This window comes from Pholis gunnellus (assembly GCF_910591455.1).
Source record: "Pholis gunnellus genome assembly, chromosome: 1".
In the NCBI taxonomy this organism is placed as follows: Eukaryota; Metazoa; Chordata; class Actinopteri; order Perciformes; family Pholidae; genus Pholis; species Pholis gunnellus.
In genome coordinates, this window is record NC_136528.1 from 23,279,144 (window position 1) to 23,305,945 (window position 26,802).

Here is a 26,802-nt window from a genome sequence, read left to right on the forward strand (position 1 = left end):
ACACCTCTTCAGTGTCGCATGGGGGTCGGGATCAGTGCCCATGGACTGGCAGACCGGGGTGGTGGTTCCCATTTTCAAAAAGGGGGACCGGAGAGTGTGCTCGAATTATCGGGGTATCACACTACTCAGCCTCCCGGGGAAAGCTTATGCCAGGGTGCTGGAAAGGAGGCTCCGACCGTTTGTCGAACCTCGGATTCAAGAGGAGCAGTGCGGATTCCGTCCCGGCCGTGGAACAGTGGACCAGCTCTTTACCCTCGCAAGACTACTGGAGGGGTTCTGGGAGTTTGCCCAACCAGTCTACATGTGTTTTGTGGACATGGAGAAGGCTTTCGACCGGGTCCCTTGGGGGTTCTTGTGGGGGGTGCTGCGGGAGTATGGGGTGCCGGACCCGTTACAACCGGCGATCCGGTCTCTGTACGACTGCAGTAGGAGCTGTGTCAATAAGTCAGACACGTTCCCGGTGGGTGTTGGCCTCCGCCAGGGCTGCCCTTTGTCACCGGCCCTGTTCGTGACTTTCACGGACAAGATTTCTAGGCGCAGCGGGGCGGTGGAGAACGTCAGGTTCGGGGGTCTCGGGATCACCTCTCTGCTATTTGCAGACGATGTGGTCCTGTTGGCCTCCTCGGATCGTGACCTCCAGCATTCATTGGGGCGGTTTGCAGCTGAGTGTGAAGCGGCGGGGATGAGAGTTAGCACCTCCAAATCCGAGGCCATGGTGCTCTGCCGGAAACCGGTAGATTGCTCCCTCCAGGTGGGGACGGAGTGCCTACCTCAAGTGAAGGAGTTTAAGTATCTCGGGGTCTTGTTCAAGAGTGAGGGTAAGATGGAGCGGGAGATCGACAGGCGGATCGGTGCGGCTGCAGCAGTAAAGCAGGCGCTGCACCGGACCGTCTTGGTGAAGAGAGAGCTGAGCCGGAAGGCAAAGCTCTCAATTTACTGGTCGGTCTACGTTCCTACCCTCACCTATGGTCTCGAACTCTGGGTCGTGACCGAAAGGACAAGGTCGCGGGTACAAGCGGCCGAAATGAGTTTCCTCCGTAGGGTGGCCGGGCTCAGCCTTAGAGATAGGGTAAGGAGCTCGGACATCAGGAGGGAACTTGGAGTCGAGCCGCTACTCCTTCGCATCGAAAGGAGTCAGCTGAGGTGGTTCGGGCATCTGATTAGGATGCCTCCTGGACGCCTCCCACTGGAGGTTTTCCGGGCACGTCCAACTGGGAGGAGACCCCAGGGAAGAAGAGGGATTATATCTCCCAGCTGGCCTGGGAACGCCTCGGGATCCCCCAGTATGAGCTGGAAAATGTTGCGGGCGAGAGGGAAGTCTGGGTCAGCCTGCTTGGCCTGCTGCCACCGCGACCCGACCCCGGATAAGCGGAGGAAAATGGATGGATGGATGGATTCCAAACACTGTAACCTGTGCATACTTTATAGCAGGGGTCTCAAACTCAATTTACCTGGGGGCCACTGGAGCTAGGGTCTGGGTGAGGCTGGGCCGCATCAGGTTTTCAACAAAAAAAACGCATTTATTAAAAACAGAAAAAAAAAGAAAAAAAAACTGTCTTCAATGCTTTTGCTTCTGCTATACCCTACACTTTTTCAGTGCTTTGGTTCCGGTTTTCCACAAGAAAAGCTCTGATAAAACATTCCACTGTTCTCAAATATCTTAATTTTTAATTTTCTACACAAAATAAGATGAAAAAATAAATAAACAAATAAAGAATAAAGAAAATAAATCAATCAATCAGTAATAAATAAATAAAATAATAATAAAACAGCAAATAAGAAAAACTTAAGAAACCACATATAGTTGGTGGGTAGAGAAATTATTTTTTTTCAGATTCAAATTAACAGTATTAACAGTTATTTAACCTTTAACATGAACATTAATGAAACTTTCAACATGAGCTGTTCTGAACATGGCTTCTCTTGCCTACTTTTGGCTAGAGGTCTGGCAGCGCTTCCTCTTGCATAGCCGAGCCACATTTGGCTTGAGGGAGGAAGCAATTGAGACCCTCAGTAGACTTTGAAGATGCTCATCAGTAAGTCTGGTCCTGTACTTGGACTTATTGAAGTTCAAGGTGGAGAAGAGCTTTTCACACAAGTACGTGCTCCCAAAAAGGCACATGGTCCGCTTGAACATTCTGGAAAGCTCAGGGAAGCTGGGAGTCAATTCTCTCAAAAATTGCCCAAGCTTGTCTGCTCTTCCACTCACCTCCCTGAACTTGGCTTTGAGTTCAGAGTTGCACTGCAGGTCAATGAGCTCCATTTGAAGCACAGGAGGGGCATCTTGCACATCAAAGGAGAAGGGGTCCGCAAAAATTTGAAATGTGGCTCTGTGCGTCTTGAAGTCTGCAAATCTGTGGTCAAATTCCTCCTGTAGCTTCAAAATGGCATCAGCATACTTCTCACCACTGAATGGTGTGCCTGCATCCACAAGTGCCTTGCATGCTGGGAAATGGCAAAGGTTTGTCTGAGATAGCTGAACTTTCCATAGCATAAGTTTTGTGGAGAATGCTCTCACATTGTCATAGGCAGCACTGACAAGTTGCCCCTGGCCTTGTAACCTCTTGTTCAGTACATTAAGCTCATGCGTGACATCAACAAGAAAAGCTAAGTCCATGAGCCATATAGGATCACTTAACACAGGAACAGCCACCCCATTCTTCTCCATGAAGACTTTCACTTCTGCTCTCAACTCAAAAAATCTCTTCAACATGTTTCCCCTGCTGAGCCAACGTACCTCGGTGAAGTAAAGCACGTCCCCATATTCTGACTCCATTTCTTCTAAAAAAGCACGGAACCTTCTGTGTTTTAAGCCCCTGGATCTGATGTGGTTGATGCATTGCACAACAACAGACATCACGTTGTCAAATTTCAGGCATTTGCTGCAAAGGGCCTGCTGATGGATAATGCAGTGCAGAGCTATGGCTTCCTCCACACCCTCCTCTTCCAGTTTTTTTTGAACAAGTGCCACCAGTCCATTTTTCCTCCCTGTCATTGATGGCGCTCCATCAGTTGTTATCCCAACAAATCTCTTCCATGAAAAACCGGCATTCTCAATGGCATCACACAGCTGGTGAAATATCTCCTGAGCGGTGGTCTGGCCATGCATTGGCATTACTGTGAGCAACTCCTCTGTCACTTCAAAATTGTCATCAACACCACGGACATATATTGCGAGCTGGGCAGTGTCAGTGATGTCTGTGGTCTCATCAAGAGCGACTGAGTATACACTGAAACATTTTGCTTTCTCACACAGTTGATCATAAATGTCACTTGACATGTCACAAATGCGCTCTGCCACGGTGTTGGCAGAAAGGCTGATGTTGCTGAACTGACCTTTCTTTTCTGGACAGACAATACTTGCAGCCTGTAACAGGCACTTTTTGACAAATTCACCTTCTGTAAATGGCTTTCCTGCTTTAGCAATCATCTCACTAACCACATAGCTAGCTTCGACTGCTGCGTTATTCTCTTTGGTTACTTTCTTAAAAAAATCTTGTTGCTTCAGTAGACATGTTTTAAGATTGGCAACTCGGTTGGCTCTCTCATCTCCCTGGTATTTTGCATAGTCCTCAGCATGTCTAGTTGTGTAATGACGTTTCAAATTGTATTCCTTATGCACCGCAACTTTCTCTGTGCAAATAAGACACGTCGGAGTGCCCCTGTGCTCCACAAAGAAATACTGAATTTCCCACTTTTCCTGAAATTGTCTGTGCTCATCACCAACCTTTCTCTTCACTGCAGGCTTTGAGAAAGACATGTTTGGGGCTGTGTAATATATAATTCCACTAGGTATCGCTGTTGTGTTGAAGTTTAAGTTTTAGTGTTTAGCTGACGTACAAAGAACGTAATTTCCGCTGGTACCAGATTGGCTCAGGGTCCTGCGCCTGCATATGACGTCGAGCACGGCACAGTTAGTGATTGGTTGAACGTCAGAAACCATGGAAACACAAAGTGTTTGTGGTGGCCGTTTAATATTTATATTATAAGTTCTCCCTATAAACGTGCATTTTTTTCACACTGACAGGATCAGATAGTTACAATAAGTGTCCGACAACATACTAGAAAGGAGAAATGAACGTATGTCTACCTTTAGCTTGAGATCGCTGTTTGTTGCGAGAGCCAATCAGTGTGGAGAGTCTCATAACGTTACTGCACACAGGTCCTGTGCGGTGTCCTGCAGGCTGCTGTGCCCGCTGCAGTTTATGGAAGACAGAGTTTACCGACAACCGTTTAACGACCAGGAGAGTTTATGTTTCGCAGCCGGCTCTGGAGGGAGAGAGCCGGTGAATCCCCTGTGAACTTCCCCTGACCGGGGGAATGGGACTGGACCGGAGTTCGCTGGCGGTTTACCTGACCGGGAGTTTCGGAGGGAGAGAACCGGAGGAAAACCGACGAGATTACATACAAAGTCAATGCAGACCGGAGGTTGTTTATTTTTTTCGCGGGACTGGACCGGAGGACTGAACCACTGCTAGCTGGCAGGCAGCCGGCTCAGAGCAGCAGCACTGAAGGATAGAACTGGGGGAAAAACCCACAGTTTACCGGCGGCCGTTTACTGACCATGGGAGTATTTTTGAGTATTTTGCGATTATTTTTGTCGCTTTTGCTGTGAACACCCCTTTAGTCCACACAGCAACAGAACAACAACAAACAGCGATCTCAAGCTAAAGGTAGACATACGTTCATTTCTCCTTTCTAGTATGTTGTCGGACACTTATTGTAACTATCTGAGCCTGTCAGTGTGAAAAAAATGCACGTTTATAGGGAGAACTAGGGAGAATGTGACGCCTCCAGAGGGTATCATGTACCCAGAAATGACAGCGGAGCTTCGGACTTTCAGAGCAGTACAGCGCAGTGATGGTGGTGATCTCAGTCATGGATGATGAGAGAAAAAGCAAAACAGGCGGGCTCGCTCGCGTATGGGCGAGACAAAATCGTGTCAATTGTGTCCGGTGTGCACACAGCTTTAAGCTGTCATTTCTGGGTACATGATACCATACAGCATCCATGTCAAACTCGCGCGGGCCGCACTAACATTAAACTTTCATATCAAGGCGGGGGCCTCAAACTAGCGTCCGGCGGGCCGCATTTGGCCCGCGGGCCGCGAGTTTGAGACCCCTGCTTTATAGGAACGAATTGTCGTCGATGGCAGTTGATATTAAACTATTTGACAACTGATTTTTTTATAATTTAAAACAATGTAATCGAAGATGCCAAATTTATCAAGGCAGCAAACTCTGAAATATAATATAATTCAATTATACATGTTTTACTAATTATAAACTTCTGTAACCTCTTGTAAATACCCAAACTAGGAAGGCTGGACTTTCCTCCCTGCAGCACACATCTGACTTACTGCTGTGACTATTTACTGCCAGGAATTTGACGGAATATTGTGTCTATTTGTTCCCTGCTTTAAAATCGAATGAGGCAATATGTTCTTTATTTTATGTAATAAATTAAACAGCACAGTATGTTGCAATATCATTACCATCTCATCCACAAGAGATAGAAATGTTCGACTCAGCCAGCCTTGTTTACTTGTGGTAAACTGTGATGCAAAACTATGATACAAACGGTACAAAGTGTCAACCGTCTTCTTTTGCAATTGAAACACTGACTTCTGAAGTAGCTTTACTTTGCAAAAACTCTAATCCTATCACAATCAAAAACAGGATCCACCACAGAAGAGCTAAAGACGTAAATAAAAGCTGAATCTACCATAACTCAGCTCATATGAATTAAAACATGATCAGGATGTTTTTTACCACATGATCAAAACGATGAAAACGTTCACGAGAAATGTTGTGCTGTAGTATTTTTGACATTATTGTGTAATGTTACAGACTGAGCTGAATTCCCTTTATTACACAATAAACCTGTGATGGTGAAACTGAGATTTCGCAAACCTTTATTTCAAAATCAACTTTTTTCTGCCAAGCACACGTTTCCCTGGCAGACGCTCAATATCTCAACAGATATAAATACTCCCTGCTCCAACATGTACAGCACACTCAAGAAGAATAGATTGTAGCCATCACTGCAGAAGATGAATATTATCAACAAAATGTGGTAAGTTAAAATATTATTTTGTATTTTATCTCCCTGAATACACCCGATTGTAAATTTCTTCCTTAGTCTCAAATATTTTCTATTTAGGACTAAAACATTCGAGCTGAGCCTTAACAATAATTACAGCAAAAGGGTTACAATCTGTAAGTAATAATAGTTTTACCATGAAAGAACTGATCTAATATCTTTTTAAAATGCAATTTCAGTTGGTTCAATTGTCCAGTAATGATCCAGAAATGATTTGTGAGCTCTAGTAAATCAAATACTTGGATATCTGATTTGTTTAAAATGTGTCATTCTTGATCCTTAAATGGACAACGAAACATTTAGTGTTTGTTAATTGTGTGAATCTGTTGTTTGAAGGGTTTCTCTGACTCTGCTCTACTTGGCTGCATGGGCCTGTCTGGCTCAAACCGAAGAAAGGATGAGACGCTCTGTGTCAGGTAGCACACGCTAACCAACACAAATATGCTATACACAAATAAACATGCTGTCTTAATTTAAGATCAAGTTCTAGTTTTTACATCAATATTCTATTCCACAGCAGCTGAGGCTGTACTTAAGCACAGTGTTGCTTTGGGGTAACTGCTAATGTCAACTACTATCAATGACAATGATAACGTGCTGACGTTTAGCAGGTATAATGTATGTTCACCACCTTGTTTTAACATAAGATAACATCTGCTGATTAGCATTAATAATAAAGTACTAAGGCTGATGGGAATCTCATTCATTTTTAAACAATTACTTTTGATATAAAATATTTTATATAATATACCTTTTCAAAAATACAGTTACAAAATGCAGTACAGTCAAACTAGGAATAAAAGACAGTAAATCAAAAGTGAAAGATTAAATTAGATTACATTTATGAAAAACTTTAAAACATTCCATCAGTTAAGAGGAAGCCAGAAGACAAATAACAGATTTTAAGAGATTTTACAAGTGGATAAAGAGTTTGCATGCATTAGATTGTCAGGCAGGGAATTTCACTTCTATAAACCAAAATAATGAACAAATAGAACATTTGACCTGATGATGTCGCTAGATGAAAAGTGAATTTTACTCTAACCCATAAGATAAGTGGATACATTTCACTCAATCCAATCAACTTCATGGTGCTGCTAGAGGAATAGTCAGGGGATCATCAGAGTCCCTTCAACACATTATTTGGGACCATAAATATCTGTCCAAAATTCTTTAGCAAATCAATTCAGTAGAAGTCAAGATTTTTCACCAGAAGGGAACTGAAAGGGAATAATTTGACCTGCTGGTGGCGCTAGAGGAAAAGTCTGGAGAACATTAAAGTCTGTCAGATTCATCGTCTAGGAGCAATCGTTACCTGTACCCGATTTCATGGAAACCCGTCCCATGATTGTGGAGATATTTCAGTCTGGACCAAAGTGGCTACTATTTGATCTTTACCTGGTAACTCAGTTTTACACTAATGGCCCCTGGATAGCTGCTGTTTGGATGGGTAACTCCTGCATCAAATGACACAGGCTTTCCTGCAGGATCTGAGGGCTGAGCTATTACTGTTCATTTCAGTGTCTTTCATTTGGCCACAAAGCTAAAGTATCTGACAGGGATTTTTTATTTTTTATGCTTCTCTGCTTCAGAGGCCGCTAAGAGGTGTGACTAAACTGACTGGAGGCATGTTGATGAATCATTTGTTGATTAAAAAGAAGCTAATTGTCAGTAAAAAAACAAAAATAATGAGAGAAAAGATTAAATGTAAAAGAACTATCTACCATTTCCATATGTCATATTCATGCAGTCTCTCTAATGCATCAAACTAATTCATTTAATTGCTCTTGAAAGCTTGAAAGCCATTGTTTACTGTTTTTAATACATTGATTTAAACAAGACACCAGAAATAATTCTCAAATAAACAGTGCAGAATGGAGCCATCTGTGTACTAAGCATGTTGCATCATTGTGAGAGAAGATCACTTGAACCAGTTTTCATGAATATCTCAGCAACACACAAGACTTGTGGATCAAAGCACAGCGAGTGGATGGATTTTCTTCTTGGCGTCAAAATAAATAAATTAGAGGCCTCTGTTTCTGGAGGAAACCCTTAGAGCTACAACGTGATAACCTTAATGTCAAGAAGACCATTTTTTATTAAATATGTTAAACTTCTACGAGAAGGAAAACGGGTTAGAACAAAAATGCTGTCAACAGAGATAAACTACTCAAACTGGCGAAGCGTTAATATCTGAGCTCATAGCCATCTTGGAATTAATCTAAGTAGTTAGTTAGTTTGTTAAGCTTTATATATTCAGGAGGACTCATCAAGATTTGGAAATAAAAGGAACGCCGAAGGTTGTTTTTGTGAAATATATACCAGTTCTCTTCCTGGAGTATAGACTGAGCTTTTAGTTTAATAATTAATACTGTAACCAGGATGAAGTCTGGTTTATGGTGGAGTCGGTGGCCTACAAGGTGGTGATAGTTAGGAGGAGCCCTGATTTTAGTCCTTGTGGATCACCCTTATCAACCACTTGATTTTAAACCACCTGCAACAAAAGTCTAGATTTAGAACAGATAGACAAGATTTGAACCAGATGTAAGCAGAACACTCAAAACCCACGGAAGTATCATTCTTAACTAAATGTCATCAATGTCATCAAAAGCCTTGTTGTGTTTACTAAATTGACATTGTAGGTCATAAGGGAACAATATCTGTGAATATGAAACGAAATCAAGAAAAATCGTTCAAATACAAAAGAAAAACAGTATATAGACACAGATATAGATACCCCTTTTATACGATGTGAATAAATATGTCCTGTTGTTTGTTTCCCAGACTCCAGGTCAACATCACTCCGGTCCAGAAGAATGGTTGGGGGGACCCTGGCTCCTCATGTCCCTTGGCAGGCCATGGTCTACATCGCTGACAGTGTGCTGGACGGAGGCTATGCAGGTGGTGCTCTCATCTCTGAGCGCTGGGTTTTGACGGCTGGCAGGAACCTGTTTGTCAGGAAGAGTCGACCGGACACTCAGGGTCAAGATCCTGTCCTTCCTAAAGTGTACTTGGGAATCACTGAGCGGCCACAAGCTGATAGCAGAGAGGTTGCTGTAGTGAAGGTGAGCAAGAAAGACATTTGATCTGAAATGCAAACCTTTACCTATGCGACCATGTTACAGCTACAGCAGCCGCAATTCAAATGCATGTTGTTCGTCATTAGCATGTGCCGGATTTCCATAGATCCCTATAAATATGTGAAAATCTACTGACAAGTAGATTTCTTTTGTCTTTCATTAGTTCTATTTTTAATAACGTATTATATCTTTATGGCCGCAACATTATAACAAATGGAGAGAACAATGGATGTGTTGTGCATCTTATGTTCATGACTCATTTCCATTCCACACATATCATTTTTCCACATCATGTAATCAAGCAATCATGAGAAGATGGCTTATCAGAATTGTATTTCGTTGTTTTGCAAGTGTGACACAGCTACAGTGTCGAAGCAACAACCAAAAACTGAATTCACTGATCCCGCTAGCGACGTGTACATGTTCCTTGCCTCGTTACTATGAACATGGCCACTGCAGTTTATTTTGAGTCGAGCCAACTACTGTACACCAGGGGTTCTCAACTTTTAGTAACTAAAGGCTCATTTCTGATTGTTGAAAAAAATTCACAGGATCACCTTCCCAAATAAATGAGAGAAAAACCTGACAAAAAATGAGAAATAAGCTGAGCAGTAAAATGTGGTATGCCCTTTGTCATATGTAATGTCCAACATAAATATTTAGCTTGCACTCAGCATCACCGCCTGCCATTATGAATTAAAATGTAATGTATTCTGGGTCATCATTTCTCACCACATGCTGCGTTGCGTTTACTGGCGCAGTGTTGTCTCCCACAACACTTTTTCGTATCAAAATCCGAGCACCATTTTGTTTCACTGCCTGGGAACGTTAGCTAGCTATTCGTGGCATGACAGGTTTGTCTCTACATGACAATGTGTTGGGATTGGCGTGATGATATCCAAACACAACTGAATTATTGAAATCATTATGCATTTTAATTTGACATTTTTTTTTTTATTCTTGAGCACATTTAGATATAAAAATAACTAAACTATTCTTTTAAATCTAATCTTACCATTTGGCAGTACCCCTGCGGCCAACTAGATGGTGCTCTGAGGTCCCCCAGTGGCTTGGGAATAGTTGCTTTGCACCATCCTGCTGTCGACAACACTCACTAGTGCACCGCATGTGTATTAATCCCCGGCTAGAAACAGTCCCAGTCAAATGCACCATTTACCCCGCTATACTTTATTCTTGACTAGTTTTCAAAGATATTTGTCTTCAGTACGAACAGGTGGGCTGTAGGCTGGGATATTTGGAACAGTATGACAAACTAAATCATTGTTGCTTTTGATCTTTTCATGGGATTTGTTGACTGGAACAAAAATATAGAATATCACCAGACTAAAATCAAAAAATGTAAAGTGTGGATGTAAAAATAATAAATCTGGACAGTGACAAGATATGGAATATGTCTAACAGAGTTGGAAAAAAAAATCAATTTACACACCTATTTCATGTTTTATAATAAGATGGGACATTTTGTATTTGCTGTGCTGCTGCATTTCCGTTGAAGGACAGTGAAAAGAGTAAAGACCAAACATGCAATCATCTCTGGTATTCTACCTTCCCTCCGGCAGGTTGTTCTCCATCCAGGCTTCCAGAACCAATCTGAGTGGGACAATGACCTGGCTCTGATCCAACTGAAGGAGCCTGTGGTTATGAGCGATAAAGTGACCCCCATCCCCCTGCCAGAGAGAGGCCAGGACCTGGCAGACACCGTGGGGGGGTCAGGGGTCATCACCGGCTGGGGCTGGGGGATCCTCCTCACCCCTGCTACATCACTCAAAAAACTTGTACTTCCCCTGGCCAATCACTCTGAGTGTAAGGCAGAATACGAACGTATTGAGCTCACACCAGCTGTAGACGACAACATGTTCTGCACCGGACCCTCCAAGTATGAGGAAAATGTTTGTTTTGGCGATGCAGGAAGTGCTCTGGCTGTCATAGATGCTGAAACTGGAGACATCTATGCTGCAGGGATCCTTTCCTATGACAAGTCCTGCAAGAGATACAAGTACGGAGTCTATATGAAGATTTCCTCGTATTTGCCCTGGATCCACAGTGTCCTCAGAGGAGATACAGAGAAATCACCTGCTCTGCGCTCTGATGCAATGTCTAAGATGTACCCAGAAGATTTGTCTTGAGTAAATTTTACTCAAATTGAAAAAAATGTTACTCAACAAAATATAACATTTGGTCCCAGTCTATATAGAGTAAAATCTACTCTTACCTCAGAGTTAATAAGTCAGAGTATTTTTTACTCTATTCAGTGTTTGTATGTAACTCTACATGATGATAATTTACCCTATGTAGCATAAAATGAAAACAACTCTACTGCCATTTTACTCAATTTAGAGTTATGTTTTACTCTATATGGAACTGAATTTCACTCTACATAGAACTAAATTATGATTAAAACCTGTGAGAACTTACTCTGTAAGGTTATCATTAAACCCAACAAGTATGAGACAGATATCAGTATTTACCAAAGCACATTTTATTATGTATATAATAAATGTGCAATATATCAAAAGATATTTTACAGAATACATTTTGGACCTCTGTAAAATGAAATGTTGGCCTTTTCACTATGACATCATAGGAAACAGTATGGCACAATAAACAAACTTGCAGCATCACACCTGTATGACATTGTTATATCAAATGCTTTGTAACAGAAAATCTTTCACATCAACTAAATGAGGTCCCTCTTTTGTGCACACAACTTTATATGCATGAAAACATCTTTGTATTAACTCAATGCAGCATCCGAGCCCTCAACTCTGCAACCCTTGGATTCACCTTAGTGGTATCAACATCGATTTCATAAATCGTGGTTTGCAAGAAGTTGTACACATTTACCAGATCCTGGTTGTACAAAATACCAAAGACAAAATGAGCTTTGAAAAGTTCATCAAAACAGGCAAGTGTGTCTGGTGACTTACAAGGTATTGCATGTTTGTCAATCACAATGAAGTATTTGTGAATCAGACTCTTCTGGGTCCCCACAGCTAGCAGGTATGGTTGAAGGCCTTCCATGATGCTGTCCAGATGCCCCTGGATGCTCGTCCCAGTCTGTGACAGAAAAAATAATTAATTAGTCAGCTATAAACGACTCAGTTTAAGGAAATGTCTTTCAATTACAGATATACATGATCTTACCATTATTTGACCATAATCTTAAGAAGGGGATTGAAAGGTTTAGAAAAGGGGACAGAACAGTGAAGTTATTCCAGTTTAATTGAACTGTAACCTCACCGTAATGAATTTCACAACGCGGTCACTGGCTTGTCTGGCTGAAAGTTTCCCTGATCTCTTGTGGCCATGTGGTGATGGTGGTAGAAGGTGGACAAGAACCAAAATGACATGTCACTGTCCCACCCTGAAAGTAAAAATTCATAAATAAATATTCACTACAAGCTAACAGTCAATCCATTTTCCCCCATTCAAAAACAATTCTCCCTTCCATAAATATGATCCTTTACTTTTAGCATACCATTTTCCACGTCTGTTGTGCATTCAGCATTTTGAACCAGGTCTTGTAGATCGGGTGTCTGTGTGAGGACTTTCTGTTTGTAGATAGTAGGCCACCTCTCCAGGAACTTTGTAGCAGCAGCATCCCCAAACATTAGACCAAAATCCTGGTCAATCTGCAGACAAGATAGAATTGGTCAAAACAGAACAGTAAACATTATGATGAAGCACCAAGGTCACGTCATGTCTTACAGCCCTAACCCAGGCTATTGTAGAACAGAAATAATAGTGTCATGACAGTGGCAGTAGAATGTTCACATACCAGTCCTGCTATGTCCAGGAATCTTGGAAACATTGTGAATAGTTCAGAGGACTTCACTGGGTCATGAACCATGTCTTGGCGATAGTTAACGGTCTGCTTCATCTTCTCCTTCACAGTTGCTTCATCAGCTGTATGCTTCATAAGCGCAATGGCCTCGCAGCACAGGCGTTCTGTGGTTAGCTCGTTTTTGGACCACCTGTAATAGTGTTGGAGCTTTTATCAATTACTGGGTTAGTATATGATATTGTGTCCTAAGATATAAGAAACAAGGCTTGGAAAACTCTGCAAGGATGGCCATGCAGGCACTTACGTCTCCAGAAGAAAAATAGGATATATATATATATTATATGATTATTCCCTCATCATGTATTATGAATGAGACTTCACACATACCTGTTCGTGTTTGTGACTGACTGCAGGTCTTCTTTTTTCCCTCTGATGCTTCCTTCTGAACAAATTTCAGTCTCCATGCCAGATACCCACTCCCATCTTCTGCATTGTAATAATGCTCCTAAAGCAAAAAGCGTTATTCAGTTTGATTGAACAAGTTGAAATAGTTTCATCTTTTACCTAAAACTATCATATTTCCTAGAATAGTGATGAGGCCTTTATTTCTAATGACAGTTATTTAGACAAATAGAGGTTATTGCATAAGACTGTTAGTGTTGTGTCTTACTGTTAATGGGCTAACCCTTGCGGTGCGAAAGTAAACTGGGCTTTAACACCGCCAGAGTTGAACTTACGAGGAAGGCAGAGATGGTGGCCATTAGGGCTGTCACCTTTTCTAAAAATTACACTCGAACGTATATTAAATGACACGCAATACATTAGAGCGCCCTCTGTTGGGTGACAAAGTAAACTACGTTAAACAGTCAGCTGTGGATACGGACTGTCAATTTTGAATACAAATCGGAAATATTTACATTCCAAGCAAGTGAAAAGTAAATATATTAGAGGTTTTTAATGTACTTACATAGCCAAACTTGCTCCTAGGATCGGCCAGGTATGGGAACATGGTAGTGATACCCCTTGCGTAGTCCTCTTTAATGCGCCTTGAAGGACTTGTCCTACACACAAACACACATACTTTACTATATGTGCTCCAATCAAAGTATTGATGTGTAAATTCCAGCTGCTAAAAGAGGGGTGTGGTACATGTTGACATTATAGCAGCAATAGTAATTATGAAGGAGGAAGTAGTGTGACATTGTTATTCATCCAGCTCCCTTTTCCATGATTTCCACTACTATAACTGTCACTTTTCATTTGTACAAATGACTCGAGTGGAGTAACTCTACGAAAGCCCAACAAGAAAGACAAAGTGTGTGCTGTTATCCCCACATTTATATGATGACTGCGTCTCGCCTCTCTATGATGGCTGGTGTGTGATTGTTTAGAACAGATACAAACACTTACCAAAATGTTGGACTTTAACACAGGAGATACTGACATGACCGTGATCTTTCCATAAACTTAATTTTGGAGGCCTCTTTGATTTAGTAGTCGACTGCTGAGCCCACGTTACATGTTTAACTGTTAAACGGTTAACTTTCGAAAAGAACTTGAGGGCTTCAAAGGTTGAGACAACATTTCATCATGTGCAGTCATCAGCGTGAAAGCAAAAGTCGACGATGGAATAGAAATGAATGACACAACTCAGAATCTGATGTTTTCAAGTGTTGCTCACAGAAGTGTTTTTTTCCCCCAACAGTAGTGGGACTGGAAAGATATTTTTGTCTGACAGATGTGTCCACTCTGCCACAGATCATGAACTGCCTCAACATCAAATGCTTTTCTCTACGCTAAAAAAAAGTGGGGTGATGACAGCTACCTGTCCAGCCAGTACAGTACGGTAGAGAAAGATAAGAGGGAAGTAAAAATCAAAGTGAAAGGCAGAGACGACTGGTTGAATTCCTCTCGGTCTTTTTCAGTGTTTAATAAGAATATTTAAGCTCAGGTTGAGGCGATGACACTCTATATTATTGTCATCTCAAATATGTGTGTTTTAATTATAGCTATAAAGATTCTACAGACAGCTTTGACAAAGAATGCTACCGCTGACTCAAACCAATAAACCTGTTGCAAAAATGTCACATCTTGATTTTTCTCTCTCTTCTGTCTCTTCACTCCTGACCAGCTGCTGTGGACTTCACATGGTGCTCAACAGTGACTCTCACATACGATGTCTTTGTATAATCGCTTGATCGTTCCAAGGAGAGTTGTACATATACTATAAATTATATACGCCACACTGATTCTTTTCACAGAAAACATCGTTGCGTAATTTTACTAGGAAGCCCTTCATAGTTAAAGCGCAAGCACTTATTAAACTGACCTGTTGCAGACATTTTGATAGTGAAACAAAGAGCATGAAAGGCACACGCAGAGCAAGTATTGGATTTGCCATAAAGCAAAGGTAGACTTACACCTAATATGTTGTGATACTGGTGCTAGTATGTGTAACATCAAAAGAAAATGTATTTGCATTTCTGATGAATTGTCCCAACTCTATTAGCATCGCTGTGATTGTGGAAATTTGACATACCAGTCTTGATTATACAATTTTTAGGCAGACATGAAGTTGAAAGTGGTTATGTTTTGGTTCAGAGATGAGAGATGGTTCAGGTTAAGGGTAAGAATGTGGGCAGGCCGTCTGTGTCTCATAACCACAGTGAGATCCATGAGAAGACTTTCAGGGGTCGGATGCTACAGACCGGCGAAATGATTGGGAGATTTTTGACCCAACGTGTTAGACACTGCTGTCCACCAATATCATCAACACACAAAATGAAGAGTTATCTTTTGAAAGAATAGTGTTCAAGTGAGGTCAGTTATATCTATATAGTCCAAAAATCATAAATCACAAATGTGCCCTTGATTCAGATAAGGTAACACTCCCAGTATAGTTCAGAGGCTTCGTAGAATCCAGGACAAGGTTCATACTTTGTATGGTTCATATAATTTGTTGGGATGGTTCAAATCCTCACTTGAGGCACTAACTGGGAGGCTCAGTTTACACATCACAACATTAGTCCGTCACGGGCCAGCGGTACATACATGAGTGTGTCTTGGTTCACAGCCAGTGATATCAAATAGACAGTGGAAATAGATTTTGAGACAAGCTTTCTCTCTTCAGCTGTTCAATCAAGATTTTTGGCATTTTTTAAAACAAAAGTGGAGCTGTTGAAGGAAGTACTTTTAGCAGGTCTGCAGCAGGGTGCATGAGGTTCTCCTCTATGGCTTCTAAAATATTAATACCCCTGTCAAGGGCCATTACTCTCAACCAGTCTCAGAATGTACTCTCTCTGGCTCCATCACTCCTGCAGAGCCCCGACTGAGGTCAAAACACGAACAGTCTCTCACTGCAGTTTAATCCAGAATTAGCATGGATGGAGAAGATATAGATAGATATAGTCAGATATAGTCGTTTTCTTTGTGGCTAACAGGTCACAAGCCCAACCCTTAAGACAGTAACAACATGTACATGTAACTTGTTCAGTCAGTGCTCATAAGTATGTAGGTGTCAGTTGTTTTTTAATTGCATTAAATCAATTACATGTCAAGTGATTAACATACTGTATATCGTCAAATCTAAGTATAATACATACTTTCTCATTTAATTACTGTATGTGTTCCTCACCTCTGACATAGACACAGTTTTAATAAGCGTCTCACCTGTTGTAACTGGACTGTTTATGCGGTAGCAGTTTCTCCGACACTTAAGTTGGCGTTGTGAAACAATCTACAACAATCTTTAGGGAGAGAAAGCAGTAGATAAAAGTCTACACCATCTGAAAGCTGTGACCCTGAGGATTAATTTAAGATGCAGTGTAGCACCGTGCATCATGTTTTTCCAGTCATAGATCTGCAATAAACATTGTTTTGTTGAGGCATCTATTCAAATGTTGAAAGTTGAAATGTTGCACCACAGATTTGGTGCAAGATTCTTTACTGGTTCTGTAAAGCTACATAGTCAGTTTATGTTGACAATTATCAGTGTTATAGTTTAATTGTACCCATTATTAGATGGGTAAGTCTACTCCGCTAAGATTCACTGAATGTGGCGCTCTCTGATCATTCATCCCGACATGTACGGTGATTGACGATAGAGTCTCCCATTTAACAGAAGCTCAGTGTCGAGGCGACTGTTCTGCTGATATCTGTATATTCAATCATCAAACATAACAAATGAATGGTATTTTCTAAGCCAGTCTGCTGTTTGAAGCGTGATGTGTACTCAGCTGCCAGGTTATGTACTCTGTCCTCATGTGTAACTGGGAAGCTGAAGCTTTCTGAGCTTCATCCCCCACCTTCGTATTGACTGTACCCCAGACACACAAACACACCAAGCTTTTGAAAAGGCAATATTACAACAGATATGTCGTACTGTATCACCTGATGGACCATTTTCCACTGCTTGCCTAAACAGGATTTAGTCTTTTATTAGTCAAAGATAAGCTTTATTATTACTTGCTTGATTATGAATGATACTTTCCCTTCAAATATTAAATTGACATCATCAGGAAACAGACAAAACAAATCAAGCCTCAAAACACGCATGAGCTCAAAATATTAGGAAGTCCTGTCTGAGCCACTGTAGTGCTGATCTCTCTCCCCTCCTGGCGGTTATTCACAATAATCCAGCATTTCTATCGGATCCTTAAAGAAAGTTGAAATGGCATTTTAGTTGTTTTTTACACTATTACAAGAGTGTCCTGTTCAGGCTCAGATCTATCACTTTTGTCACCAGTTTAACCACGTAATCAAGCACTGAATGAGTAGACTCTAAGAGTAAAAGTTAGACTGAGTTATGTTTTGATTTTATGCTACTTTATACATCTACGCCTCACAGGGAAATATTGCAATTTTTACTTCACTAGATTTGCTATTTATTGTGTAGCTCCACCTTGTGTAAATAAATGCATTCAAGAATACGTTTTCACCACTGACCCAGCAGTGGGTCTTTAGCATAAATTAAAACAGTTTACGGTGGATAACAGCCAGTGTTTAGAACACCTGTTGTGAAATACAATATGCTGATTAAATAACCAATAATGTGCAATGAGGTGCCGTGATAGTTCCCATCAAGTCCATTGTTGAGGGCACTGTCAATAACATGTACCTAACATGTTAAACTTGAACATGTTGAAGTTGTGTTTATTTGTTGTATGCAGTTTTAAATATTGTGATGTGGCACAGTGATTAACCTGTTGACCCTAACTATTGTTAGATATTCCAATTATTCACTCTTAGTGCCGCCCACAAAGACTGGTTGGCTCAGTTGTTTCTTAAACCAAAAAACAAAGCAGCAGTTTGTAAGAGCAACACATCACCCTTTTGAGATGATTCACAAAATGTGTATAACTCCACAGCGCCGTGCCAGCACTACAGAATGGTCTGACTCCACACGTTATCATTCTGCTATAGGGGGAAAAATGCTCTGCCTTGTTTGTATTTCTTTAAACCAATCACAATCGTGTTGGGCAGCACTAGGCAGAGGATGCAGCTGTAGTGCCCTTGCAAAATATATAGTGCAGATTGCGGAATTGGAGAAGAATGAAATAGGAGGCCAATGGCAGACTTATACCCACAGTCTAGATCCGGTGTGTCAGGCTAGTCAGAGATGCCGGCAGCAGTTCAGAGTTCTGGAAGCAGTCGATACTTAAATGCCAAAATCAATTATCGTAGTTAGTTTGCCCAACTTCCGATATCAAAAAAATGCAATTCACAAGTTCGAAAGTAGCTTTCTCATCGGCTCCAAAATGGAACTGCTGTGCTGCTGTAGCACCATTACATTTCTTGTGTTTTTGTGTTTTATCACAGAGGCACAGGCTGTTACAGCTGTAATGGAAAAGAAAAAATAAATAGCAAGTACAAGCGGTTCAAGGATGTATGTGTACCTTGGAAACATTACATTACAGTCAGCTGACGCTTTTATCCAAAGCGACTTACAATTCAGATTCTATCACACCGCAGCTAGGCCTACAGCTACGGGAGCAGTTTGGGGTTCAGTGTCTTGCTCAAGGACACATCGAGATGCGACTAGCGGAGCCGGGGATTGAACCGCCGATTTAAGGACGGCCCTGCTCTCCACTTAGCCACGGTCGCCCACAACAAGAACATCTGCGTTTAAATTAAAAAAAAGAAGGAAAGTGTACTTGTCAGTGAGATATGAACAAAACCAGATCATGGAAATGATTAAAGCTCTTCTTTTTCCTCTTACACGTCCATCACCCGGGCATAAACTCTCTCACATACGGTCTGGTTTCCTGCAGTCCTCTCTAAATATGGAGCAGCATTTTCTTCTCATACTAATCCTTGACTGTCAGACCATGTCTTGAACACAACCGCCTGCCGTGACTCTCTTCAGGTCTCCTGGTCTCATTACCTGTCTCTTATCAGCGAGGAACCACAGTTGATACTCCTGGTCAGAGTTGACATCACTCAGTCGCAAAAAAAAAAGGTTTTTAGGGTTTTCTTATACAGTTGCCAGCAACCTTTTAAATAATGAATAAGGGAATGAATACATTTAAATTATTTGATCAGATAAAAAGCATCGATTTAAGAAGCAACATAAACAGTGTGTTCAGCTGCCTTATTTTTTATTTTAGCTTATTAACCTATAGCTTTTAAGAAGAAGTTTGCAGGATGAGTGCAGTCAGTATATCATTTCTGTGCTGTCGGGGTGATTCTGGTATCATGAATGGATATAATGGATGTTTCAGACTCCCTCTACTGTGCACAAGCTTCCCTCTGAATTAGTAAAATCATTTGAATTGCACAGTATGAGTCAGGTTTCACACTAAAATAAAATATTTACGGTCAACATAATCAAAAAGTGATTAACTGGCTAAAACTTTACTGGCTATCAGTAATTGAAATTGTGTTAAAGTGGTTTTCCTGCATTTCCATAAAGTTGTGAGACCTGCAAGAGACAGATCTAAAGATCAAAATTGGTGCAGTAGAGGCCGAGATATCCTCATTTGAGTACCTTTCAATGAGTATCGGGCGATATTGAAATTACCCAACTGACAATATTGCTAAAAGAAAACGATGCACAAAATTATCATCCCAAAAAAAAAGAAGCTGAAGAGAGAGATGCACATCGATATAACAATAACTACAATAACTCGGGCTACACCAAATAGTTTGACGCTTCATTCATAACATTGTTATTATTACTTTTGATAACTTACCGAAAACATTGTGTGCAATAGTCTTGTTCCACCTTCTCTCTCTGTCTCTCTCTTAAACAGACAAATACACACAGAGAGAGATGCAGCGCTGTGTCTCTGTAATGATCTATTATTGTCAAAAAGTCCATATTCATTGAAAAAAGATAGATGTAATCATTTCCAAAATTCACAACATGTTTTTTTTTTTTAAATCGAAATATTGTTATTCAATCCATATTTATTGACGTTTTGCCTTTCAAAAACAACATTTTCACTGTGGTCAAAAACAATTTACTCTCCCGCTCACACCTGTATTAACGGGCAGCCTAGCAACATACTTTCTGTTTCTGCCCAAAATACCCAAATCATGTCAATTTGAAATTTCCCCAGACTCAAACAAAGCTCCCTCCAGAGCCACACAGCTTGTTTTCACAGTCTGAGTAATACTCCCCATGATGAGTAAACTGACCCTTTTATGTGTAAAACTGGAGCACCTTTAAAACACATTTGAGCCAGTAGAAAGGTTGATGCATCCATGTTTATCTTGAAAAATGTAACACAGCGGATCTTTCCTAAATGCCTTCACCCTGTGAGCGAGATAAACGAGGCCACCTGGTGGCCAGAGGAGTCATATCATGTAATTTCTTTCAAACCTCCAGGTACTTTCCCATTCATAACAACCAACAACTTTGTGATATTCTGTAGCTAAACTTCAAACAATACATAGGATATGATGCTAAAGCTGGAGAGCAAAAGGAGAGACAGTCCAGTTGAACTATGATTTCTAAACATTGTCTTGAAAGTCTGTTGAAAATATATCAAGTTGTAAAGATCTTATTGCTGGTAGTTTCTCCCACATTCTGAGCCAATCAAATAAATCATTTAGGAGGACATGTTATAAATGTGTTATGAAGTCAAAGGCGTCAGTGTACTTCAGTTTACATGGTTTACATGGTTGAAATAGTTCAAATAATAACTAGAATTTTGGAAATAAATAATCATCCTATTAGCAATGTTGCATCTGTTAGGTTAGGAGTACTTACATATATTTTAATTATTCTTATTGGTTGAGGTTAGTGATTCAGCCCAACTTTAACCTGAGCAGATGTTTAAATAGATAGAATAAAAACACCTGTCTGAAATGTACACAACATTTAACTAATGATAAATGTGATAATTCAAAAATGTGTTCTGTGAACATTAACAAAGCTCGTTTAACAGTAGATAAGTCTTTAAGCTGCTCAAAATGTAAAATGTCAAAACAGGCTAGCAACAATGGTACTTATCTTTTAATAGATTTCAACAGTCTGGTTTTGAACCGTCGCAATCCGAGTGACACCAGCCTTCAACCTCCTTCCCCTCGGCAGAGTGGAAATATAGAGAAGTGTGAAGTAGCTTCTCACATGCCTGAAATGTGCGAGTGTGTGTGCACAGCAAAAAGCACAAATGCCACAATCGTGCGTGTATGTGTGACCATGCATGGACTTTATTAGCAGCTGATGCTAATACAACAGCACATCGGAGCCCTTGTCAACTGGATTACTCAGTGCACGTTTAACAAAGATTAATGTCAGAAGGTGAAGGAAGAGACCTATTAGGCTGGACAATCCACACAACTCTTTGGACAACGTGGACAAAAAACCGTTCCAGACAGGGAGTTTTCTTTTTTGATATGGTTTAGTTAACCTGTTAACAAAGGTCAACTTAAATATATGGTCTAGACAAACTACAATTGGGATAATTTTCTGTTTCATTTCCTCTTTCACACTGATAAATATAACTGACCTTTTCGACCAGACAGTGGTACGATCATTCCTCCAGTCTTTCCTACTCAAATGTATTAACAAAGCAGATTTCTGCAACAGACAAAACTCAAAGCTTTATACTGTTCATACCAAAGAGTGGTGCAAGGACGCTATATTTCTTCAGAAACGGAAATTCCAGCAGATGATATACAGAGGATGTGTGCTGTTAGATTGTTGGAATGACATTTACGGAGTATGATAATATTCTATTGTTTTTATGTGCTGTGATTTTAGTAAGAAGAGAGAACAACTCTTTTGACCTCTAAATAACAGATATCTACAATTTGAGTTCAACAAACTGTCTTAGTTGTGGGACATAAGTCATATAATCAGGTGTCAGCTATGAACCTCTGTGGATTAATGCTCAAACCTTTACCAGACTGATGCCTTTTCACCAGTTATCAGAGTTCAGTCACGGAGCACAGTGTGTTCCGTCCAATCTGTACCATATGTTAGCTCTTATACTCACTCACACACACACACACACACACACATACACACATTCGATCAAAGCTCGCCAGTGCATGGAAACTTTCTTTCGGTGCGTGAATTGACAAGACACACAAGGACAGCTCAGCCCTCTGGATGAGGAGCTTTATATTAAAACCTTTGACCTGTCCTTACCCCTCTGTTCAATGTTGTGCGGCTTCTTTGCTTGTACTGCACATTAGCAACCAAGTGAACCAAAAACAAATAATTTGGACTATGGTTGTGGTCCAGCTTAAGAGGATTCGGTTGATCTGAAATTTATTCATGCATAATATTAATCAAAATATTGAATACATCATCAAGTGTTACATCAAACACGGGTGAATTGGAAAAAAACAAGTCTGCAATATATATAAAGGCATTGAAGGTTACTGAGCATTTCATGTCCCAAAGTGGCCTTTTATTCATTTAAACAACTTAGAGAACACCACCACTGTGATCCATCTCACACAATCCAACATGATATCAAACTTCATTTAGCTTTTTTCACAGTTTGGTGTTCTTCAGTGGGATTTTTTCCATTGCATGCGTCTCTTCTTTATTGTTGCTCGTCCCACACAAACTCTAGAGTGCAGTCCTTCATCTTGGACTCGAAGACACTTTTGAAATATTGATTCAGCTCCTCTGTGAACATGTTTTTCCAGTCTCCAATCTTACCTGAATTGTAGGGAGGGAATGGGGAGGGATAAGCTTCAATTAATTGCCAAATACGTCATTTTAAAACCTTCTAGACCACAGGTAAATGTGCATATTTGATTCAAGCCCAAATACGTTTCCCTCCTCAACTGATCATGCTTTTAAATAGACCTGTTGACTCATGTGTTTACAGATATTACAGATGTAAACTAACCTTTTAAATAAATGGTTTGACATCCTGGAAAATGTGTTGATTCACATGCCTTCTCATCTAACTCTTGTTGTTTAATGCAAGGGTTGGTAATCCTGAGAAACTAGCAAGAGTAAACTAGATTAAAATATCCAACCTAAAAAACCAGCCCATGGTGACAACTCTCTTCCAATGAAAGTAGCCGTCAGCACTATCTCCAAAAGTTGCTAAATATAGCAAGAAATATAGCAACATTGACAGGCAGTCACTTCAGGCCTCCCTCCAAAGCCACTCCCCCAAAATTATCATTATGAAAGTAAAAAAACAAGCATACCTATTGTTGGTACTTACAACTGTCAAGCTAGCAGCTTGTGGAAGACTCCAGTGACAAGCAATGAGTTCACGGGCAGAGAATGATTGGACGGGCTTATTACAGGCCTGCGACAGCCACAGATACTTAATTTTGCTCTCTTTTTTATTTTCTCAGTCCGGATGTAATGAGAATATTCATCTCTTTAATTATCTTGTGACCCTTCAGATTGATCTTGGGACTCCTTTGGATGTTCTGACCCTCAAGTTGGGAACCGTCGTAGTAAAAGTCATTTTTGGTTTGATAACAGGTTCCAATTTTAGTAACCACTGTTTTTTTGTTTTTTTTATTTGGATCCCATATTGTCAGACATAGGACACAATCAATCAGCCAAGTTTGATTTATCAGCATGTAAGATAAAAAAAGCCCCACCTTTTCTCATGAAGGAGCCCTTGTTATGGTCCATTATCTCCTCAGTGACCAGAGTGTAGTTGGCCATCTTGTTGTCTTTCATGCTGCTGAAGCTGCAGTGTTTCACACAGTTGTTGACCTCGTCCTCCAGTAAGGGACTTTGTAGATGAGAGCTCACCCTCTTTATGGCACCCTTTATGTCCTGACAGCAGGAAGAAGAGACTAATTAATAATAGTGAAATCATTCATATAAAAAGTAATCATAAAGTAAAGTCTTGATTGCAGTTTGCAACAGCTTCCTTGAAATGCTTAATACATAATTATAGCCTCTGAAGTAAGATTTGAAGGTTAAAGTCGTGTTTTGAAGGCAAGCTTTGAAGAAGTGACAGAGTAACATGAACTTCCTCTTCTAGACTTGCCCCGGTTCTTGTGATTGGGTAACAAGATGAATAAGTCTCTTATAAGAAATTGTTTATGGACAAATTTCTACAATGAGAGTGATAAATCAATTCCTCCTTTACCATTGACATCTCTTCATAGGTGATGTGAAGCAGATTGTTCATAGTTCCTGTCTCACTGGTCCAGCCTTTAATGTGGTCAAACCAGGAGCCATAGTGCACTGAAACGAAGAAAAGCACAACTAATTGCACTTTTGGCTGCAGAGCTGCAGTCGGCATATCTTCATAAAAAATGTAAATATTTAATTAATTGAATATGTATTTTTGTCCTGATGTCAACTCACGTGTGCCGTCCAGGAATCGATTTAAAAACTCAGAAAATGAGCCTGCCTCAGGTAGGAAGTTGGCCATTTTGTGGAAGTGATAAAAGGAAACCACCACATCTTTGGGGTTTCTGCTCACATAGATGACCTATGAAATGACACAGAGCAACAGTGTCAGAATGTTTGTACCGCCCTTAGTATAGTAACATACAACAAATAACATAAACATTAAATTCTGATATGGATCCCTTAGATTGTTTTTAATTTTAACCAAGGTACATACTGAGCGGGACATTTTTAGAGTTAAAAAAACAATATGAGCTCTCTCAAAACTAGTGACACTGTTACTACATTACCTCAAAACCTTTGGCATTTCTGTGCTACAATTTCTTCATACTTATCGGCCAGCATATACACTGATACTGATATGTCTGCAATAAATACTTATTGGCCATGGCCAATTTATTGGTTTATCTCTATACTCTGTGGTCCAAACAGGCAAATAAACTTGTAAATTTGACCTTTGCTTTGGAGCCCTGGAGGGTGGGGCCCAGCAGGTGATGTGGCAGGTGTGTGGTGATGACTCGAGGTTTGGTGGGTGAAGCCTCCAGTACCGCGGCGAAGTAATGATGCTCCAGCCAGGGAGCCCTACCCCAGTTTGGGACAGTTTGGGACACGTGTGGGTCCCCTCTGCTGGATATGAGAGTCACAATTTCCTGCATCCATGTGGTGCCTGTTTAAAGAAATGAGAGGAGCATACTGTGTAGTAATGCGTCATGTCAATTCCAGTCATACTATTACATACTTAAACGCACTTCGACATTATGTCTGCAATGAGTTACTCAACGTGCTCATGTTGTTGGTTGCAAAATGTTTGCAGACACCGCAAGTGCCATGTATCCTGATCAGTTGGTCGTCTCTTCTTACCTGACTTTGGATAAGAGACAATGATGATATCTGTGTCCTGAAAGGGAAATTTGAGAGCGAGTTGTAAGGAATCCTGGGTGTGCAGGTGTCCAGGAAAAAATAAACCATGAAAGGTCTCTACGACATCCAACCTGGCCATATCCAACCTTGATATAGATACGTTTTCTGGTCTCTGTCTCTCCTTTTCAGCTGCCTCGAGACTAGTTCTCCTTTTCTGTTTAGCCCTCTGTAGCTATGTGCCGGTCTCTCTACTCTAGTCGCTCTGTGAGAGAGACCGAGTGATGACCACACAGGCTTCACATGAGCTAAAAAGGGGAAATACAAATACACTCCACAAGTGGGTGTCAGGCGTATCTGTTTAAATTTGCCAAAGATAACAAATAGGTCCAGCCTATCATCGCTGCTCCGACAGCTAGATCCAATTTCCTGCTGTTACTTTGTTCAGGCCAGGGTTTGTATTATGTTTCCAGAATTACAGTAGTTTCTGGAACTTAACAATACTTTTTAATGCCAGTCTAGTTGTCAATAGTTAATCACATATTTTTAACAGCATATACCCTGGTTTTACTGTCAAATTGCTCCTCAAATGTGTGATATATGGTAAGTTTAAGTTTAAAACAGTCAAAGAATTAAATTACAGTGTTGTTCTGTCAAAGACCTCTTTGTATTGTGTTGCAAAGATATCTTCTAAAATGAGCGCGCTAACCGACTATCCATTGCCTGTACTGTCTTGTTTTCCACTTGTTTCTCGAGTGCTGGCCGCTCTCCTCCCGTCGGTGTGTTCTTCTGGCCGGAAGACGAGACCAGGGTCCATGGCATTTTCCTTTCTGCCTCTTTTGATATAATCCAATAAACAAACTATCTGACCGTGCACAGACCGTACGGCCCCCAATTAGTGTCTATGCATTTTAGTTATTTTTCAACTTTATTTGTTTAGTTATTTTTCAATAACTGATAACTATCATTTAGACTGTATGGACCCAGAAGTTAGAGGTCATTTCTAACCCGTTTGTTTGGAGTACACTTTGCACCTTTAAAGTACTTTGAAAAGATAAAAACATTGACGGTGTCTCGTGTTAATTTTGTATCAACTTATTACAGTTCTTCAATTATGTCCTGTGCATCATTTTAGACACACTTCCACAAAATTCAGTCCA

At 40.6% G+C, this 26,802-nt stretch overlaps 3 protein-coding genes across 3 annotated transcripts; 1 reads left to right on the forward strand and 2 right to left on the reverse strand.

Moving 5' to 3' along the window:
- Positions 1-1,927: 1,927 nt before the first annotated feature.
- On the reverse strand, positions 1,928-3,430 carry LOC306697153 (general transcription factor II-I repeat domain-containing protein 2-like; the record flags this gene model as incomplete). The annotated part of the gene is made up of 1 exon (XM_079160913.1): positions 1,928-3,430. One exon carries the CDS (start codon positions 3,428-3,430, stop codon positions 1,928-1,930), a length of 1,503 nt encoding a protein of 500 aa, XP_079017039.1.
- Positions 3,431-6,009: 2,579 nt separating this feature from the next.
- On the forward strand, positions 6,010-11,824 carry hp (haptoglobin). Its single transcript, XM_079184102.1, has 4 exons — positions 6,010-6,075; positions 6,439-6,518; positions 8,887-9,167; positions 10,763-11,824. Exons 1-4 carry the CDS (start codon positions 6,053-6,055, stop codon positions 11,327-11,329), a joined length of 951 nt encoding a protein of 316 aa, XP_079040228.1. The 5' UTR covers positions 6,010-6,052; the 3' UTR covers positions 11,330-11,824.
- A 10,704-nt stretch (positions 11,825-22,528) lies between these two features.
- Positions 22,529-25,886, reverse strand: sult5a1 (sulfotransferase family 5A, member 1). The gene is made up of 6 exons (XM_079175986.1): positions 25,646-25,886; positions 25,240-25,451; positions 24,740-24,866; positions 24,519-24,616; positions 24,019-24,199; positions 22,529-23,107 (listed from the first exon to the last, which is right to left on the reverse strand). The coding sequence occupies exons 1-6, from the start codon at positions 25,782-25,784 to the stop codon at positions 22,989-22,991; spliced, it is 876 nt and encodes a 291-aa protein (XP_079032112.1). The 5' UTR covers positions 25,785-25,886; the 3' UTR covers positions 22,529-22,988.
- Between the last annotated feature and the right edge of the window lie 916 nt (positions 25,887-26,802).